This window comes from Nyctereutes procyonoides, unplaced genomic scaffold, assembly GCF_905146905.1.
Source record: "Nyctereutes procyonoides isolate TBG_1078 unplaced genomic scaffold, NYPRO_anot_genome, whole genome shotgun sequence".
Classification (NCBI taxonomy): domain Eukaryota; kingdom Metazoa; phylum Chordata; class Mammalia; order Carnivora; family Canidae; genus Nyctereutes; species Nyctereutes procyonoides.
This window is the reverse complement of record NW_026575043.1, coordinates 57,926,269-57,947,273: the sequence shown is the minus strand read 5'-3', so window position 1 is coordinate 57,947,273 and position 21,005 is coordinate 57,926,269. Positions and strand designations below refer to the sequence as shown.

The window sequence follows — 21,005 nt, the reverse complement described above, 5'->3', positions numbered from 1 at the left end:
CTCAGGACGGACCCTGAGATCATGACCTGAGCTGAAATCAAATCAGAGGCTTAACCAACTGAGCCATGCAGGCGCCCTGAAACAATGCAGCAAACTTCCATCATGACAGCAAACATCCGTGACTGAGGATTATGTGTGTGCAAGGCCTGCAGTAACTCCTGTGACACAATCACCCGCATACACAAACCAGTACTGCTCCATGTTGCCTAGGAGGGAAGTGGCGCACACAGAGCTGTCACCTGTCCCAGGTCACAGGGCTGACAGGACAGCCAGAAAGCTGAGTGCACTCCGCCACTGGGCCACCCTCTTCCCTCCAAGGTGAAGATGTAGTAATCCATAAATCCTCAGGACATGCCTGCATGTCAGCAGGGCAGAGGCTGTTCCTTGTTTGATGGTCAAGGTTTGGAGAAGGAAAGGGATTTGTGCAAGGTGAACAGGCTGACAGACGCTTAAAGCCAGTGCTGGTGCTAGATCTTTTGCTTGTCAACCAAGGACCCCAACCAGTGTCCCCATCTGCCCTAAGTGCCCGGAGCAGAGGGAGTGAACCAGGGTGGCTGGTGGGGTTTGTGAGTTAGGGACAGAGATCTGGACCGGCAGGAGGGGCTTCCCACACAAGACAGATTCCTACCTGAGAACCAATCTACATCAGAAACAGTGGCAACAAAAGAGGCTAAAATCTAAGCTTCACTACGTGCCAGGTATTGTTCTAAGGGAGGACTTGACACCCGTTAGCTTTTAATCCTCTCCCGCACGTATGACCCCAATGCACAAATGAGGTGTCTGTCCACTAGGAAGACATTCACCAAAATACACATACTGCTGTGTAACCCCTTTGTTAAAAAAAGATTTTATCTTTAAGTAATCTCTGCACCCAACATGGGCGTGAACCCACAACCCCGAGATCAAGAGTTGTGCACTATGGAGCTAGCCGGCTGCCCCTGCTGGGTACCTTTTGTGAAACAAAGCAGAAAATCCAATCTTCTATCTGAGCCTTGTGGGGAAAAAAACAAAACAAGACACACAGGTGGCCTCGCCTGGCAATAAATATTTTAATTTTTGTTTCATTTTTATGATGACAAATAATTTTCAAGTTATTTCCTTTTTTTTTTTTAAATACAAAGCTAAACCACTAACAGGTACAACCAAGACATTTTATCTCACATTTACACACTCCGTCGGATCCTCCTCCAATTCTCTGATCACTGACCAGGCAAGTGCGGGATGGGGGGGAAGACTTTCTTAGGTAGCACCGTGGTGAGGCCGGGGGCATCAAGGGGACGACAGGCTCTCACACCTGCCTCTGTTCACATTACCTGGGACCAGGGGAGGCTGGGAGACCCCAGGTCCAGGCTCCAGAGCCGCAGCCCCCTGGACTGCAGGTTAATAGAGTGAGAATAGGTCCCCCTTCAGGAGGGAGGAGGAAGCTACCTACTCCTCCTGCGTCACCGTCGAGGTGAAGACTTTACGCTTAGCCTTGATCCCTGGGCTGCTGGGCCTGCCCACTCTGCTGGTAGCCGGCACCCAGCAAGGCACCCAGCAAGGCTGCTGGGGTGGGGACCCTGCATTTCGGGTCTGCAGGCTCCCCCTTCGGTTCATGGCTGCATCTTCATTTTTTTGCAGGAGGGACACCAGGTGGTCTGACAAACAGAAAGCCTGACAGCAGGTCTGGAACTTTCAACCAATTGGAATCTGGTGGGGGGGGGGGAGGGTGGGGTGGGTGGGTCATGGGTAAGTAATTTCTGGTCCCGCTACAAAACTTTTTTGATTAGAATAGAGTACCATCTCAAATCTCTTCTACAAAAACAAAAACAAAAGCAAAAAAAAAAAAAAAAAAAAAAGAAAAAAAGAAAAAAACGCAGCCACTTCATTCACTTCAAGACCTATATACATGTAAGTTGTTTACTGTGGTTTTTTTCTTTTTTTTTTTTTTGTCTTTTTAAATTTTTAAATTTTTATTACTATTTTTTTAAAATAAATTCAGTGTTCACATTTCTATAAAGAATCAACCCAGTTTTGGGAAATCCTGCCCTGGCAGGGCGAGGCAAGCAATGCTTTTTCCCTGCTCACATCTACTCTGATGACCCGCCCTGATGCTTCAAGGTGCCCAGAAAAGCGGCAGCCTATGGAAGAGTAAACCGAGGCCCGGCCCGCACCCGGGGGCCACTGGGTCAGTAAGCTTTCGAGAAAGCAGAGGGGAAGACTAGCTTACTGCAAAACCTTTTTAAAAAATATTCATACACTTATATGTGCGCCTGTCCAGACGTCAGGAAAACAAGAGCTTGGGAACACCCCTGGCCAGGCCTGGGGCCTCGGGCAGCAGCGTCTTCTGGGACTCGTGCACGGCCCGCCGGCAGGGGTGTGGGGAGGAGAGTCCTGGCTCTTCAGCGGGAGGTGGGAGTCACCCAGCTTCCTAGTTCATGTTCACTCTTTCCTCTAAAACCTGTGCTGCGTCTTTGACTGCATGCACGGGAAGCACGAACGTTTGACTTGTATGCAAAAAAGGTACAAAAACAACTAGAATATAAAAGTTTTGGTAATATAAGGCCATCTGTTCAAGTCCACCTTGGAAACCTGTAACAGATATTTAAATACTACAGTGAAAAGGCATCTTAATATACTTTTTAAAAACATCTGAAGTAATCTGCTAAGATTAAGTGTGTAAAAAAAAAAAAAATCAATTCCCTTTGAGGGCACTTTGTCCATGGAAGAAGGGAGGATGGGGGAGCCGGGAGGCTAATGCTTCAGCCAGGGGTACGCTTCGATAGAAGCCCGGCTGCGGTCCCCATAGTCGTACAGGAGTTCCTCCCCAGCCTTGATGTCTCGGGAGGCGATGAGGATGAGGTGAGGCACGCCGTCAATGTCGTGCAGTTTGGTTTGGCAGTTCCCACATTTACTGTGATTGATCAGTCTTCCCAGGCGATTTGTCTCTCTAGTTGCATCCACGCTGGCAGGAGGGAGGGTAACAGAGGATTAGATTGATAAAGAGGCTTTTGATCCCAGTCACAGCCAGCTCGCAACTCAGGTGGGATGTCAATTTATAGCCACGTTTTGGGGAAAGCAATTCAAGTCAAAAAACCATCTTAAGAGCCTAGGGAGGCATTGGGTGAGCTAGCTGAGGGGTAGGAGGGGACTGTAGTGCAAAAGGCTCCTTGTGGAGGCCCCAGAGGCAAGTGCATAATAAATACATGAATAAAAACCAACTCTGCTGCTAGTGGGGGAAGCTGTGCATCTGAGGAGGCAGGGAGTGTTGAGAACTCTCCGTGCCTTCTGCTCAATTTTGCTGGGAACCTAAAACTGCTTGGAAAAATAAAACCTATTTAAAAAAACTCGACCAAGTGCCTTGGCCATATGGGGAAAGGAGCAGTCAGGGTTTTCCAGAGCTCTGGCTGAATGCCACAAGAGGGAGCGACCTGGTAAGCCTCAGGGCAGGCTCTCACCAACTAGTCCACTTCTGCTTCTCATCTGGTCAGATGGCAGCAGAACAGCTCCAATCCCAAATATTCAAAGGGCCAGTGGGGGAGAGCTGCTTCACAGCTTTGAAAATAACATAACAAGAAGCAGGAGCAACAGAAAGAAGCAGGATGCTCTCATGGCTCTCAGCCCTTAGGCCTGTCCTCTCTGCCAGGGTGTGGAAAAGCCACTTGAAGCACCAGTGGACTTACCAGTAGGTTTTGCTCAGATACTGAAAATAGTACATGTAGCAGCCCGTGGAGGGGTCTTGTGCATACAAAGCCTCCCGCTTCTTGGCATCGGTGATCTCGATGAGGTCCCCGTGGTACTCTACCACAAACTCGCCCCGGGAGAACTGCTTGGTGGCGATCACACCCCTGCCCTTGCCATCAATGAGGTCAATCTGTAGAGAGGTGAGAAGCGTTGCTTCCTAACACCACGTGTGGCTGGTTGCCTGGATGCTTGGGCTTGCCTCACTTTCTCTTAATCTTTACTGAGTTATGTCCTAGATCCTGCTCGTCTTACATACACAGCACAAGGAGTATTATTAAACGTATACAGTTGTGCAACCATCGCCACAATCACCCTAAAAGGTCCCTTGTGCCCTTTGCAAAGTATTGTCACATCTGATCCTCCCGAGAGATCTGGGGTGGATGTTGCCCCATTATGCAGACAAGAAAATGGAGGCTCAGAGAGGCAGAACTATGTCCAAGGCCACATGGCTGGGAGGGGTAAAGCCCGACGCACAGCCACATACATGGCCACTTCTGGGGAGTGGTAGGACCCCATGTTCTAAATGTCTCCTATTTTCTGTAATTTACCCTCCCATGCTTCTTGTCAATCCATTATAAATGGGGCTGCAGGGTGACTGTTTGAGGGGCCCAGACTTGAGTTCGGGTTCTCCTGGATGAGTGGGTGGAATTGGAGCCTTTTTATGACCCTCGAGTCCCAGCCCAGACCCCCTGGCTGCCACTGTATAGGTGCGCCCCTCTCATCTAACTCATGTGTTTGTAATACATGAACAGAAAAGACCATTTCTTGGGCCTTGTTATTTCAAAGGAAAACAGAGTTAGAAAAAATGTATTAGTTTCCCCAGGCCTCATGTAAACGAAAAGAAAAGTCAGATACAACAGGCCACCTACTCTATGACTCGATTTGTATGAAATGTCCTGAGCAGGCAAATCCATAGACACAGAGCAAATTAGTGGTGGCCGGAGCTGGGGGAGGGGGGAGTAATAGCTACCGGGTCCAGGGTTTCCATTTGAGACGATGAGAAAGTTGTGGAACTAGATAGGGAGGATGGTTGCACAATACTGTGACTACTTAATGATGCTGCACTGTGTATTTTAAATGGGTCAAAATAGTACATTTTATGGTATATGTATTTTATTGCGATTCTAAAAACTTTCCTCAGGATTAATGTTTCCCATATAAAGGCCATTGATATTCCCTTCCTGAGACGTTCCCTGAACAGATTTAGCATTTGGCCCCTTGACAACCTAAGAGTCTGAGTCTGTTGCAGTGACCATTGTGGGTTATGGCAGCCTGTTGGCTGTTGGGAGCTGGGGAGCAGGGCGGGTGGGGACCGTCCAGCCTCAGCCTCCGAGCAGCAGCCCCACTGCCCTTACCTTCATTCCTTCTTCCTTCCCACTTTCAATCAACTCGTCTATTCTTTTCCTTTCTTCAGACTGGGTGAAGGGAAGAAAAACAAGAAGTGCTTCAGCATTCTCTCCTGGGCCATTCTGGGGAGCCTAGCAGCCTGGACCCCCCACAGGATCACTTGCGGTTGGCCTCTGGGACATCCGTCCCCAGAGACGCCCAAGTCCCCACACCCCCGTCCTTTTCTCACTGCCCATCTGTTGTGGGCAGTTTGCCACCTGGGGCTCAAATGAACCAGGAGGGGCACAGTGCTGGCCCAGCAGCAGAACTGGGGGGGGGGGGGTATGTTCTATTTCACACAGGCAGTGTTTTTGAAAATATCTAAATTGCCAACACATAAAAATCAGGGTTCTGACTTCATATAAGACCAGTCAGGGCAGATTAAAGTCTATGTGCCCTTTTGAAGGGGCGACTGTGCACTCCATCCCTCCTGTCTGATGGCCCCTGTAGGAACCCTGACCTGGGTCTCTACGACACCAGGATGAGAACAGGGCCTCCCACCCCAAAAGGCAATACCATCCCAAACAAAGAAGTTGAACAGGAATGGACACTCCTGGTGTCACCTGCCCCTAGGGCTACCCCTCTTGCCACCCCCCGCCCCCTCCAAGATCCAAGTCCCATGCTCTGTTTGGGCACAGGACTGCAGGGAAGCAGGGGAGCAAAGCAGAGGCCCAGGTCCTCCCCCAGCTGCCACATGTGTTAGCTGTGCCACAGATGAGCTGAGCACAGCTCCTGCCCACAGAGGCCTCAGGACACTGGTCCCAGCCTGCAGCGTATGTGGACTTTCCAGTGCTGGGTGCCTGTGGCAAGACAGGAGAGACCAGGTCTCTGCAGGTTTATAGACACTGCTTGAAAGCTGTGCCAGACACCCCTGGATCCAGGCCATATCCCTGCTCGTCTACTGCCACCTTCTAGACAAGCCAAAGCCACCTCGCTGATCTCCTGGCTTCTGCTCTGACCACCCCCTTCATTCTGTTCCCTGCAGAGCAGCCAAAGGGGTCTTTTAAAAATGTATGTAGTGAGGAGTTGCCTGGGTGGCTCAGTTAAGCATCCAACTCTTGGTTTTGGCTCAGGTCATTATCTCTTGGGGTCGTGAGATTGAGGCCTGTCTGTGCTTGGTGGGGGCTCTGCTTGAGATTCTTTCTCTTCCTCTGCCCTTCCCACCCCTCACTCTCTCGTTCACTCTCAGATACATAAATAAATCTTCAAAAAATAAAATAAAAATGTACCGTAAGATCATGTGATTTCCCTGCTTAAAGCCTTCCAGGAAGTTTACCTAATAGCAATGTGCCAATGTTGGTTTCTTGGTGTGACATATGTACCAAGACATTGTATGTAAGGTATCAATGATGGGAAACTGAATAAAAGATCTATGGAAATGCTCTGCACTATCTTTGCAAATCCTCTATAATCTAAAATTACTCCAAAATAAAAAATTAATTTATTTTTAAAAAGATTTTATTTATTTATTGATGAGAGACACGGAGAAAAAGGTAGAGACACAGGCAAAGGGAGAAGCAGCCTCCCTGAGGGGAGCCTGATGTGGGACTTGATCCCGGGATCCCAGGAATATGCCCAGAGGTGAAGGCAGATGCTCCACCACCGAGCCCTCCAGGTGCCCCACAAAAAGTTTATTTAAGGAGAAGGAAAAGCTTGGGGCACCTGGGTGGTGCAGTCTGTTGGGTGTCCAACTCTTGATTTTGGCTCAGGTCATGATCTCAGGGTAGTGAAATTGAGCCGAGTCAGGCTCTGTGCTCCGTGGGAGTCGGCTTGGGACTCCCTTTCTCCCTCTGTGCCTCCCCTCCTCACTCTCAAATGAATAAACTTTAAAAAGAGAGAGAGAGAGAAACAAAAGCTATTCCATACCTTCCCACTGCTACGGAGATAAAATCTAGTCTTCTGATGGCCTATGAAGCTCTGCAGGATCCCAGCCCCACCACTCCTACATCATCTGCCATCTTCACCCTCGTTCCCACATTCTGGCCACACTGGCTGACTCTCTTACAGGGCTAGGCTTGTTTCTGCCTCAGGGCCTTTGCATGGGCTCTTCCCCCCTGCCTAGAAAACCCTTTCCCCAACTCATTTCCCCACTCACCTGGCTTGTGTCCTCCCTTCCTTCCAAGCTATGCTCAAAAGGCACCTCCCTCTGTGACACGTCCCTGACTACCATAGCTAAAGTAGCCTTAGCCTCGCCATAATTTCAAAATATGGTTTTAAATTAATGTCAAAGGACTACCCGAAATTATTTTCTTCTTTGTTTTTTCCTTAATCGTTAATCACTCACCACTTGAATACAAGCTCGAGTACAGGGGCCTGATCTTGTATGCTGTGGAATATCCAGGCCTAGAACAGTGCCTGGCACATAGTAAGCCCTCAAAAACAACAGCAACGTTAACACACACACATCACATACCATCTGCCTTGCTGAAAAATTCTAAGTATGCAGAGACCAGACCAGTGAGAAGCACAGTACATTCTAAACAGGAGCGATCGACCTGCCAGGACTGGATGTGGCACGAGGAGCTGGGCCTGAGCTAGATGCCCCAGTGCAGAGCCACAGTTTGAGTTTCCTTCTGGAGGCTCAGTGCTTGGGGGCATGCATCAACCAGCTCCAAGCTTCTGAAAGAATTCAGGCAGCAGCCTATGGGGGTGGGGGGTGTGTGTGGAGGCAGACCGAGTGGGAGGTAAGCAAGGTCTGAATTAGGTCGAGGCTGCTCTGCAAACCGGGCTTGGGGAGGAAGAAGCCAGGGCACTGCCAACAGGCACAGTTCCTGCCCCAGTGTGGGCTCTCACCCCACCACAACAGGCCAGCCAGCTAAGGTGCCCCGCAGCAAAGCAACAAGGGGTCAGGGTATCTCTCCAAGGCCCAGTTTTTGCCCTCTTGCCCAGGCCTCTCTGTCTTCATACTCAATTAAGTATCTGCCAAGCTTCTGATTTTAGTTCCCCCCCCAGGCTACCCCCAGCCTTCTCTCATTCCCCATGTGCTGGGGCTCTGGTTTCTCCGGCCCCGAAGGGCAGGCAGACAGGCCAGGAGTGACCTCACCCCTCCAATGAGGCCCAGATGCCCCACCCTTGAGTTTTACCTGTCAAGAGAAGACACCGCCTTGACCAGCCACAGCCGCACCACCCCAGCCAACAGCCGCCTTACTGCCTCGCCAGCAACTGCTTGGCCAGCAACCACCTGGCTGTGGTGTTCACTCAGCAGAGCCAACGCAAACAATGAGAGCACAGCATGGCTCTCCCTTGCAACTGGCTCTTTGTCCATCGACATGGCAAGTTTTACCACACTGCAGACCAAGCTTTGGAGAAGCGAGTGTCTGTTCCCTTCTGCTCATCTGCTGCAACATTTACCAGACCTGCATCACATCCTGTTGCAGCCTTCCCTCCTCCAGCCAGAAAAGCCCTTCTTTTTTATAAAAAAGGCAAACTCAGCTGCCCCCACTCTGTAGTCCACTGCAGGCCCCAGTGAACCCCCAGCACTACCCAAGAGTGCACTGCAGCCCCGACTTCAGCTGGGAGGTGTTTTGGGTTCTGGGACCTGGCACCTCCTTGCCCTCTGCAATGCTGTCTTTAAGAGTGACCTAGCACAGCCTCCCACTGCAGGCAAACATTTTATAACAGCTTGTTCTTGGCTGAAAGACATTGCCTTTCTAAGGAAATAAAGCCAAAGCTTCTCTCTGGAGGTGGGGCAGGGAGGACCCCTTTTCTCATTTATTTTAAAGGAAGGCTCATCAATTCAAGTAAGTAGAGGAAGAGAATGCTAAATTACTCTATCTGTATCTCCAGACTTAACATAAAAAATGCTGAAGGATAGTCTAGTTCAGGTTGAAACACTAAAACTAAAGAAAAAAAAAATGAAATACTAAAACTGACAAGGCTTTAAGGAAGGGGTGTGGACGGGTGGCATCCACAGAACTCCCCCGCCTCTCTGTGGGGGCAGCAGTCCTGAGCACTGCTCCTCTGCCCTGACGTGGCTTTGAGGATGAGGGAGGACGGAGGGCTGCAGGGCAGACCACGCCCTAGGTCTCCTCCACAGACGCCAATGACCACACCTCACTGCATCAAATATTGATTGACTGCCACTCAGTGCTCTGCAAACACAGCGGGCGGAGGCCTGCAGTCTGGGCGGCCATCCTGCCTGCTTTCCACATGATCCTAGGGCCATCACTGCGAGGAAGAGAGGAGAGAGGGGCCTCAGGAAGTGACAACAATGGGGAAGCAAGGGAGCAATAGTAACAGTTAACCAGCGCCTCCTGGGTGCCAGGCACAGTTCTCAGAGTTCCTTATGCATGAACACATTTAATCCTCCCAACAACCACCCCACGAGATACTCCATTACTATCCCAGTTTACAGATAAGGCAACCGGGGCACAGAGCAGTTAAGTGACTGGCCTGAGGTCATGTGACTAGTAAGTGGCTTCCAAGTCACTGCTCTGTACCACCCTGAGACCTAGCACAGGAAGCTGTGAAGAGCAGACAGAGAAGCCTCAGAAAAACACACAGCCTTGCCCGAGGTCCCAGGCTCTGACTGGCCCTGCCAGCAAGTCCTGGGGAAACACTGTAATGGGAACACCAGACTTTCCACGCCACGTGCTACAGCTTATAAGGCTCCTTCCTAGAAGCCTCTTAACCAAGCCTCACCGTGACCCCAAACGTGAAGATGATCCTCACTAGGCCAAGGACAATACCAAGGCCACAGAGGCAGACCTGCCCCAGGACAACACCGTCCTGGTCGCCAAGTGCTGCCCACTAGACCACGCTGACCCTCCAAAAGCTAGAATTAAAGCCGCATGACTCTACCTGCAGCTCAGCTTTGCTCTTCCTGGAGCTCCTTCGCACGGGGTAGAAATCCGTGAGTTTGCGATTCTGTTGTGTTTTTCCTTGAGCTCTGGGGTGGGAAGGGTAAAAGAGAAAACAAGTATTAGCACTGATGCCACTCACACCCAGGAGGCACACAACTAACTGTTTGGGAGGTGGCTCTTTAGCAAAAATGTCACTTAAACACCTTTGTCCACTGGGGTCCGTGGCCACGTGGGCTCACCTGCCCAAGGGGGCCTCAGAGTGTCAAGACAGGCTACCTACTCTCAGTGATGGCGGGGGGTGGGGAAGGAGAACCCATGAGCTCTGGACTCACAACAGACTGAGATGGTGACAAGTAATGGTGTCCCTATGGTGACTCAGGAAACCCAGGCCCTGATGACAGAGAGGCGGGGCGGGGGCACTGCGTTCCCCTAGCTGGCACCTGAGCAGTGTCCGCCGGGGTCACAAGAACCAAATTGCTCAGCATCAGGGGAAGGGCTCCAAAATGCACTTACTTTTTCCGAGGGGCCTGTTTGCCCTTGATGGGCTTCTTCAGGGTTTGCTTGGCGATAGCCATAATGGGAGGATCACAAGACGAGGTCGGAGTTTTTGGAGGTTCTGCTGCTTCAGATTTTTGGTTTGGAAAAGGTGCCAGGGGACCTCTCCTGGCGTCTTTGAGCTTCTGTTCCTCAGACTTCATGGCGCTCCGTACTGCGTTCCCACTGTTTCTTTTCTCTGCAGGCAGTGGGTGGGGAAAGACAGAGCTTTAGTCTAGACTCTCTGCCTCCCCATTTCTAGACCATTGGCTGCATTCTAAGACAGGCTTCTAGAAGAGAGAGGAGCTCGATGTGTCAGGCAGCAGTGCCCTCCGTTTGTTAAACCTGGTGTCTAATGATGGCTTCCACAGCAGGAGCATGTGGCTTCGCTTTCTGACCCAGACTTTGGGCAAAGCTCTTCCTCTGCATCTTTTTAAAAATTTTTTTCAGCTTTATTGAGGTATTGCTGACAAAGAAAATAGCAAGCTATTTACAGTACACATCATGATGACTTGATCTACGTCGTGAAAGGACTGCTCCCACCTAGTTAATGACCTTCTGTACCTGGACCAGGGAGAGCCCTAGAAGCGGACCCACAACAGGCAGCAGCAGCAGTGGAGGTACTCGGTCTAGAGCTTTCTGGGAGGGGGCTGTGGACCCCAGAAAAAAAGCTAAATCCTACAGTAGGCCAGCACTGGTGGACAGGAATAAGGGTAAATAAAGCGAAACTTCTTCCCTAACAAAAATCTCTTCTCCAAGAGCTGCCTGGCATGCTTCATTGCAGACTCTTAAAAAAAAAAAAAGTTTCCCTCTTTTCTAAAGGGGCCAAAGCCCTAGGTTCACAGTGGTTCTCAGGACAGTGACCCAACACTGGTCAGCATGGCACTGGGAGGGATGTCAAAAATGATTTGTTACTAAAAATTGTTGTGAAGCACCAGTGTGGGTGAATGAGTCACTTTTTTTTTTTTTAATGACTTACTTTAAAAAAATAAATAAATAATGCATAGCTGGTAAGGAACATAAAATGGCGCAGTCATTTTAGAAAGAGTTTGGCAGTTGTTCAAAAGTTCAACATGAAGTTACCATATGACCCAGCAATTCCACGCCTAGACGGCTATTAAGAGAATTAAAAACACATGTCCACACAAAAACCTGTATGTGAATGTTTGCGGCAGCTAATTCACAACAGTTAAAAAGTAGAAACAAGCCCAATGTCCATCCACTGCTGAATTGGTTAAATGAGATGTGGTCTAACCATGTGATGGAATATTATTCGGCCACAGAAAAGAAAGAAGTCCTGACCCCTGCCCTTGAAAACTCGATGCTGAGTGAAAGCAGCCATACACCGAACGCTACCTATTATGCGTGATTCCCTTTACACATGTCCAGAACAGGCAAATTCATAGAGGTAGAAAGTAGATTAGTGGCTGCCAGGGGTCGGGGGGAGAGGTGGAATGAGAAGACACTGCTAATGGGTACGAGGTTTCTTTTTTGGGGTGGGAAATGTTCTGGTATTAGACAGTTGGCCATGATTGCCTCTATCTGTGAATAAACTAAAAACCACTGGACTGTATACTTTAAAATGGTGGCCATTATGATACGTGAATTATAGCTCAATAAATAAGCTACAAATAGAAAACTAAATACGTCACAATCCATCCAGGCCATTCTCACTCCTTTACACGCCCTAAGTAGACCAGAAAGAGTTAAGTCTAGGACATCATGCAAAATAACCCCAGCAGTGCACTGATGCCTTTGAATGTCAGCTACCAACCACATCGAGTCTGAGTCAAAGCAGAAAAACAGGTGAGAATCAAGGACAAATGTCTGGTCCTTGGGGTCTCCTCCAAAGTATATCTGGCCCCAAATTCTAACTGTTGCCATTTAATGACACTGTAAGCCAAATAAGCTAGCTTGGGCACCACATCACCATTTAGGATAATTTACATCCCACCCTATTCCAGGAGGGATGGGAGATTGCTTGACCAGCACTGAGAGAGAGCCGCTTTCCCTGTCCCTATGCGGTAGGTGCGATCCTGGGTGTCGCCATTGCAGGGAGGAGCAGACCAGCAGAGGAAGAGCTGCTAGTGTGGAGCACTGTATAAAAGCCCTCTGCACCCATCCATGCTTCAACCAATCTTCAGAATAGCTCTTCGAGGTAGGAATCCTCCCTCTCACTTCAAAGATGAAAAGAATTAAGGCTCAGAGTGGAATAACCTGCCCCAGCCTCTCCCTGTCAGTGGCAGAGCTAGGATTAGAACCCAACTCATTTGAAGACTGATAGAAATAGTATCACCCACTGCCCTGGGCGGGGAATCAAGCTGAGGTCTGGCTCCTGCCCCTGGTTTTGGGCTTCCCCACCCCTGGCTCTCAGATCTGGCCCCAGACATGGGCCTAACCATCACTTATGGTACTTCCTATAAATGAATTACAAAGCTTCCTCATATGGAGCTGCTGGTAGCCAGAGTTCTGCTTCATTAAGGCAGGTTTTAATTAGAAGGGAGCTTGATGAATTGGGGAAAGCTATATTCCCCACTGCAGCTTTAAAAGCGGAAATAGGGATCCCTGGGTGGCGCAGCGGTTTGGCGCCTGCCTTTGGCCCAGGCCGCGATCCTGGAGACCCGGGATCAAATCCCACGTCGGGCTCCTGGTGCATGGAGCCTGCTTCTCCCTCTGCCTGTGTCTCTGCCTCTCTCTCTCTCTCTCTCTCTCTCTCTCTCTGTGACTATCATAAATAAATAAAAAAATTTAAAAAATTAATAAAAGGGGAAATATTTGGAAGACCGCAAGATTTCCAGAGGTGTCAGCTTGTTTTGTGAGGCCAAACAGAATTTTCAGTAACTATATATCTTCTCGTTCGATATTTCAACTCCAAATTTCATCACAGAGTATGCAGCTACAGAAAGCAGCACTGCACATTTGAGGGGAAGAAACTCAGAAATGAGGTTAAGGCCAGCTCAAAAGAGGGAAGGAAGTCAGTTCCCTACGTTTGCACAACACAGTTAGGACTGTAAACACATGGTCTGTACAGCCCAGATTCATAACTTCTGTATTTTAGGTATTGTGAGTCTCTCTATTCGCAGGTAAGGGTCAGGTGTTATTTTTGCAACTTGGCAACACAGTCAAGCTTGAAGGACATGCTAACTCTTGTGAAAGCAGGGAAAACCTGTTAGACCAACAGGACACACACCCTGGGACAGGCTACTCTTACTCCTGTCCGCTTCTTAGGAGCAAGACAGAACATGGCTCGAAAAGGCTGGATAAACATTTACTATATGTGCACAAGCATGAAAAAGAGCTTCTGCAACCGGACCGGCTGTGATCAGAACAGGGCCATTTCAGAGCCTTACCTTCTCGTTTCCTGCAGAGTCCAGCTAATGGCTTCCCCTGGCATTTGACTTCGTGATGTGCAACTGAGTTCTCTTCCTGAAGGGGGGAACGCATTCCAGAGCATTTGTTGGGGCTCATGTAGGAATAGATCTTTGACTGCCCGGTAAATACATTCTCCTAAAACGACAAATGCATGTTCTGAAAGAGGCTTGAAGAAGAAGATCCCAGAGCAAATCGCAGAGAAGGGCAATCGGAATACAAAAACCAGAAACAGATACCATGTCTCAAAAGCAGGCCACCAGGAACTGCCAGCCCCCGGAGAACAGTGGGAGGTTTAGGATCTCCTGGGTCCGAGTCAGACATTTCCTAAACTCATGTGGTCTGTAATTCTGGTCACTAAGGGCGCATCTAGCCAGCAGGAAGCCAGCTGTATACCCTGGTGTACAGAAGCAGACAACCTACCAATAGCAGAGAGGTCAGAATGACCCAGACTGAACAATCACAGAATTTAAAGGGCTGGCCTATGTGCAGGAGCTAACTCCTCCGGCAGGAGCTCCAGGAGCTCTAGCACAGAAACAGGCCTCAGGAAAGCTGCTTAGCCACTTCTTGGTCCTGAAGGCAGCCAGTAGGACTGGTCATTGCTGCCTGAGCCTTCTGGGTGCCCAAACCTGGCCCCTCACAGATTAACGCAGCCCAGCAGCCTCGCAGGACCGGACTGCAGTGGTGATGGAGGGGTGGGGTTGGGGGTGGCGAGCCTAATAAAAGCAGAGCCTAAATAGCCAGCTCATGTAGGGCGGCCACTCTACTGCAAATGGCATCTTGGCATTAGGAGGAGGAGGGTGGGCAGGCGGGGGGGGGGCGGGGGGGGCGGGACAGGTCACTGCTGGCGTCCCTGGGCGTGTGGCCTCTCCTCTGAGTAAGCACAGAACCCAGGAGAGCTTTCCCAGAAACACGGCCGGGGGCTTTCTGCCTGCTGGACCTCGAAACACCAAGTCGGCGAGACCCGCGACCTCGCTGAGGGGCCCTGGGAAGGCGGCCACCGCCGGGGCGGCTGGGTCTTGGGGTGCGGAAATGCCATAAGGACACAAACTTTTCCGAGGGCAAATATCGCCAGGGTCATGGCGGAGCCAGTGTGGACGCCACTCCCCGACAGGCAGCAGCAAAGGAAGCGGCCCCGCCCGCACGCCCGCCCGCACGCCCGCACGCCCGCACCTCCGCCCTCCGCCCTCCGCCCCTGGGCCCAGGGCCGCGGGCGGGGGGTCCGGGGCGCGCGCACGTGCTCGCGGCGCGGGGCCCCCGGGGGCGGCCGGGCGCGCGGCCCTCGGGGCGCGCTGGGGGAGTGCGGGGAGGGTGCCTGCTTACCCCGTCGGTGCGGGGCCTCCCCGGGCCCCTCCGCTCCACCATCTCCGGGCCCGGGGCCGTCGCTGCCACCGCCGCCGCCGCCGCCGCCGCCTCCACCGCGCGGGGCTTGGACATCTTCCTGCCTGGAGAGGGGGACCCGGGGGAAGCGGGGGAGGGGGCGCTCAGGGCGCGGCGGGGCGGGGAGCGGGGCCGCCCGGGCCGGGCGCCGCGGCGGCGCCTCCCGCCGCAGCCATGTTCCGAGGGCCTGGCGGTGGTGGGCCGCCCGCGCCGCCGGGAGGCAGGGGCCGGCCGGCCGGGCCGGGCCGGGGCCCGGGTCGCCCTCCCGCCGCCCGGCCCGGCCGGGCCCCGCGCGCCGCCCGCCCCCCGCCCCCCGCGCGGCCGGGCCCGCCACACCCACCTGCAGCCCGGCCAGGCCCATGGCGGCGCGCCCCGCGCCCTCGCCCTCGCCCTCGCCGCCGCCGCCGCCGCCGCCGCCGCCGCGGCCCGGCCACCACCGCTGCCGCCGCCGCTGCTGCTGCTGCTGCCGCCGCCACCAGCGCCGCCGCGGCGCCCCGGGGAAGGGCCGGCGGCGCCCCACGGCGCCCCCTTCCCCCATGGCCTGCGACGCAGGGCCCGGCACCCGCGCGCCGCGGCAGCCCCGGCCGGCCCGGGACCGAGGACGCAGGGAGGGAGGCGCTGGCGGCGCGTCCTCCGCGGCCCGCCCGCCCGCTCGCCGCCGCCGCCGCCGCCGCCGCCGCCGCCCACCGTCCGGCTCCCGGCCCGGGGAGGGGGCTGGCGGGGGCGGCGCTGCGACGCGCCTCGGGAGGGAGGCGAGGGGGTGGGCGGGCCGCGCGGCCGCGCCGAATCCTGACTCGGGCGCGCCCCCTCTCGCCCGCCCTCTGCCGCTCGGGGAGGAGGGGGCGGGCACGCGCGGAGGACAGCCGGGCCCTCGCCCGCCCCGCTCCGTCCTTCCTTCCTTCCCTCGCCCGCCCCGCTCCGTCCTTCTTCCTTCCTTCCTTCCTTCCTTCCTTCCTTCCTTCCTTCCTTCCTTCCTTCCTTCCTTCCTTCCTTCCCTCCCTCCCTCCCTCGCCCGCCCGCCCGCCCGCCCGCCCGCCCGCCCGCCCCGCGGTATTTTGGGAGAGACCGGTCGGTGCCAGGCGCTGTCAGCCCCGGTGAGCGCCACGGGCGAGAGTCGTCCTGTGTGCCCGAGCCTGCGCTCCCTGGGCGATCTGTGGCCATTCAAGCGTCCCCGCAAGTCCCCGGGGGACAGGTCCTGTGGCAAACCCGTTAAAAATGGGGACACGGGGGCTCGAGGGCGGTGCAGACGCTTGCCGAAGCCGCACAACGAGAAAGCGACGGGATCAAGTGTCGAACTCAGGCGGCCCGCACCTGCCCGGAGAGGGCGAGCCGGAGCTTAGGACGTTAGGCCGGCGGGGTGCTTCCCGGCGGACCTGGTCTCATCAGACCTCACAACGGCCCTGTCAGGGTACACACCACAGATGAGGAGACGGACATCAGGGAAGCGAGGCGCTCTGGCCAAGTTCTCGGAACTAAGAATGGATTTCCAGGCCAAATGACCCAGAGCCTGCACTCCCAGCCACAGATGAGGAAATTCAAGAATGGGAGGGACAAATGCTGTTGCAGAAGCCATTTAGCAAGTCACCTGGCTCTTCTGTGCATCCCCATGAGAAGATAGCCTAGGAAGGCAGGGGTTCCGGCCAGTCCTGTGTCTGCTGTTGGCAGAGCTCACTGCCCTGCACCACTGTGTTGAAGCCATTAGAGTTTGAGGGCCCACAGCCAAGAGTCACTGTATTTGTGCTAAGTCATAGATGCAAACAAGACATCTCAGGGCATCTAGCTCCTACAGCTCGTGTCATGGCCTGGGAGGCAAACATTGGGTTTCTCTCCCTGAATTTGTCCCAGAGGTGCTTTATGACCATGGCCAAGTCACTTCCCTGGAGTAGGCCTCAGCGTCCTTGTGGATAGAAACCAAGAACCCTGAATTCCTTAACCCACCCAGGGCACCTTCCAACACCCACAGAGAAACAGCTGTCACATAAAGTTGCTACCTCCCCAGGGATAAGACTAAGTAGGATTAAACGGCAGGAATAGGCTCAGAATGATGTCTTCCAAATCAGCTCATCTTTAGCATCCCGGGCGGGGCTAGGGAGCACCTCCTCCCTACACCCCTCCCCCAATACCCCTTGCAGTCCCCACCCCAACCCTAACTCCAGTAGGGTGGGATACTCTGCCCACTTGAATACCCAAGAGACTATGCAGAGAGTGAAAGAGAATTCTAAAGTGACACTCTGACACCCAGGTCAAGCCATTTGAAACTGTGTGTTACATCTCCAGGGCAGAGAGGGCTTGCAGTTTGTCACCAAACTATCATGGGAATCGTGGTTTGAGAACAGGAAGCAGCCTCTCAGATCATCTTGTCTACTTCACATACTATTTCAACATCCTCCCACCCCCAACCCCACCTACGCACACATGCTCTGGGCCACAGCTTTCTCTACTGCGGCCCTCCAATGCAGAGGGTACATACATTAAGATCCAAGTCTAGCACCCATTCCTAAACCTGCAGCTCTGGTATTTTTTTTTTTTTTTTGCAGCTCTGGTATTACAAGATATAATACAAATCATTCAGTGTAAGCTTCAAAACAGTCTTTCCTGTCTCTGAGGTGTTCATGTATATATAACAAATATAAATATACCTGTAGGCAGAAATAAAAACTCTTAATGTTGTCCAGGATCTCCCAGAAATAGAATTCAACTGGAATGATATGCATAGCTAAGTTATTCAGTGTTTCTGTATTAAGCCCTATAATTGTACACTATTTAATTTAACCTTCCCAACCCTTTATGAGAAGGTACTATTTCTATTTCACAAATGTAGAAATTGAGGCTCAAGGAATCACCTGACTAAGGATTACATGACGAAAGTGGTAATAGAGCTGAGATCTGAAGCCAGTGCTGTTATATGAGGGTACTTTATCATAAAGAATGAATATTGCTTCCCTTAAACTCAGACACAAAAATAGCAATTCATTCATTCCACAAACATTTATTGAATACCTACTTCTTTCCAGGCCCTTGCTAAGGACACAACAGTGTACACAAAGACTGATGGAGGACATGGAGGCCAGAGGGGGAGAGGCAGGGCCCTACAGGCCATGGTGAGGAGTGTGGATTTGATCCAAGAACAGTGAGGAAGGGAGGAGGAGTGGTCACACGACAAAAATCTGTGTTCTTGGGGACCACTCTAGCAGCTGAGGGTTAATAAATTGGAAATGGTAAAAGTGGAAAAAAGGAGGGCTCAGTGGTTGAGTGTCTGCCTCTGGCTCAGGGCGTGATCCTGGAGTTCTGGGATCGAGTACCGCATCGGGCTCCCTGCATGGAGCCTGCTTCTCCCTCTGCCTGTGTCTCTGCCTCTTTATCTGTGTCTCTCGTGAATAAATAAAATCTTTTAAAATTTTTTTTTCAAAAAAAAAAAATGGAAAGAGGGGACCAATTAGGAGGCCATCTGGCCATGGCAGCGGAAATGGAAAAAAAAGGAGATAATCCTCCTCAAAGGAATATACTTAAGGCTGAAAATATTTGCATAATTGTAAAACTTCAAAACCAGACAGGAGTTGCCTAGTATCTGCACATTTTGTTTGTGTGACCCAGCAGGGTTCTCAACGTGAACTACAAGTTTTCAACAAAGGCAGCTTTTCTAGAAGAAAAAGTCTGACCCTTCATTTGAAGTATTACAAATGATTTGATATTTATACTACCCATTTAATAATCTACAAGAGTAACAAGGCCTTAAGGAATAAGTAACTACTGATTTGCAGGTCAGGAGAGATAGTGAGAATCACTAACCAATAAATTACAAAGATGATTTGTAAGCCTGCCATGGTGAGACCTGGGAACACTTGTCTTCACTTCGGCTAAGGGAGATAGAGGGGAACAAGCAAAGGCATGGCATGGCCGGAGTCTAAACAGTGACTTTGCACTTCAAACTTCCACCTCTGAAAAATGGATACAACAATTTGTAAAGATTAACTGAGATAATAAGTGCCTGGCCCTCAATGGTAATTATTATTTGCCTATATTAAGCATTTAAATCTTTCAATGGCAAATTGCTTAGTTTTGATTAATTAAAACAAGCTATCTTTTTTTTTAAGGCACTACTGTTGAAACAGTTTGAATGATTTGCTCTAACTGGAAAAGTGAACCAGGGATGCACAGATTTATTAAGATTTGTCGGATACTATTAAATATACTTTTAGATGCTTAACACTTTTCTGAAAACAGTATCTTTGTCTTAACTTTCTCTGTGCGTTGGGGTATAAAGCTCATTAACTTGAAGTTCATCTTGCCTCATTTCTGAATTAGAATCTTGGGTTGTTCCAAAAGACCCTAAAAAGACTGCAGGATAATAAAGGATGCAACTGGGTGCAGGGCCTGAAAACAAAGGTTCCCAATAAATATTTGCTGAATGAATCCTTTTTTGTTTTGTATTCATTATTATTGCTACACGGAGCATACTGCATTAGGGCAAATTCCTACCAACCTGTACTGCCTTGGGATTTGGAAAAAAGTGTCAAACCTGAATTCATATTTCTAAAATAATAATTCTACTCGACCATCATGCTCAAAGTTTTTTTTTTTTTTTTTTATGCTCAAAGTTTTTGCACGGAGACACGGCGTTAGGAAATGACCTGCGGTTGGAGATCGCTTTGCCGCATAACGTGGGGCTTACTGTCTTGACAGCAAACTAAGTGTGTACAGGACTCAATGCAGGGACATGCTTCCCGCGGCTGGGCAATCCCACCCAAGCCACCCCCGTGGGCAGGAGTCCTGAGCAGCTGCAGGACTAAGGGCCGCCCCGGGTGGTGCCATGCAACTCCTCTCACCCCAAAGCAGGCCAGCGGGGCCCGGTCGTCGCCCCGGCCGCGCAGAGCTGACTCAGGGCGTGGAGAGGAAAGGCGCCTGCTGCGGTGTCCACTCCGACGCGCTCCCCACAGTGGAGGTTATCCATCTGCGCCCTGGCCTCGGACTCACCGCCTTTCCCAGCTTGAGAGCGCCCCGAAACGGGCGAAACCTCGCCCTCCCCACCTCCTCGTATCAATAACAACCATTCCCTGGAGGTGCCCTGCGCCTTAGTTTCCGAAGAGCTTTGACATATGGATCCGCCGTCCCTGGAGAGGCAGGCCAGCGGGTGCCCGCACTTTAGAAAGGGGAAGCCAAGGCATGGGATTCCTGGAGACTTGTGGGGGTGGGTCGGGGAAGGTTCCGCAACCCCCCCGCCCCCCCGCCCAGTCTCCGCGCTCCGTCGGAGCAGTAGGGAGCCTCCGCGCTGCCGCTGCCGCTGCCGCTCCCGCCACCCCGCCACCCCGCCACCCCTCCAGCGCGACCCATCACCTCGGCCGGCCCAGCGCCGACCACCTGGGCAAATACCTCTAGCCATGGCCCGGCTCTGTCACCGCCGAGGATCTCCCGGGAAACGCAGCTTTCGAAAAAAGTTGCAACAACTGTAGCCAACTGCTCCGCGGCGCTCAGGCTGCTTCCCTGATTGGCGCGGCTGCCCGCCTCTCCCCACGCTTCCCGCGCTGATAGGCGAGCTCGGCAGCGAGAGCCCGCCCTCCTTCCCGCCTCCCTGGCTGGGCGGGGCAAGCGGCAGCACTTTCTACAAGCGCTTTAGGGGCAGGTCCCGGCGGGGGAGCTGGGAGGGGGTTTAAATTGTACCGTCTTCCAGCGTCGATTGGCTGCGCTGGGAGGACACCCGCGCTGCCATTGGGAGGCCCCGAACTCCGCCCTCTCCCCGCGCTGAAGCTCCGCGCCGGGAGGTGTAGTCACGCGGCTGGAGGCCCGGGCTCAGAGTGGACCGGATCTGGGACT

The 21,005-nt window shown here is 52.2% G+C and overlaps 1 protein-coding gene across 5 annotated transcripts; it reads right to left on the bottom strand.

Annotated features, from left to right (window-relative positions):
* Window positions 1-1,025: 1,025 nt before the first annotated feature.
* On the bottom strand, window positions 1,026-20,589 carry KMT5A (lysine methyltransferase 5A). Of its 5 annotated transcripts, none has more exons than XM_055322748.1 (8): window positions 20,565-20,589; window positions 15,138-15,259; window positions 13,796-13,952; window positions 10,425-10,644; window positions 9,910-9,997; window positions 5,079-5,138; window positions 3,663-3,853; window positions 1,026-2,944 (listed from the first exon to the last, which is right to left on the bottom strand). In XM_055322748.1, the coding sequence occupies exons 1-8, from the start codon at window positions 20,572-20,574 to the stop codon at window positions 2,734-2,736; spliced, it is 1,059 nt and encodes a 352-aa protein (XP_055178723.1). In that variant the 5' UTR covers window positions 20,575-20,589; the 3' UTR covers window positions 1,026-2,733. The 5 variants fall into 5 exon arrangements, with proteins under 5 accessions (XP_055178723.1, XP_055178724.1, XP_055178727.1 ...); XM_055322749.1 differs by lacking the exon at window positions 20,565-20,589 and adding an exon at window positions 15,535-15,589; XM_055322752.1 differs by lacking the exon at window positions 15,138-15,259 and having other exon boundaries at window positions 20,565-20,585.
* Between the last annotated feature and the right edge of the window lie 416 nt (window positions 20,590-21,005).

Bases quoted from the DNA above. Each gene is read 5' to 3' on its own strand.
- KMT5A (XM_055322748.1), bottom strand. The intron at 5,139-9,909 runs GTAGAGTCATGC...CCCTTCACCCAG, and splicing joins AGAGCAAAGCTGAGCTGCAG to TCTGAAGAAAGGAAAAGAAT. The intron at 3,854-5,078 runs GTAAGGGCAGTG...ACCTCTCTACAG, and splicing joins GGAAGGAAGAAGGAATGAAG to ATTGACCTCATTGATGGCAA.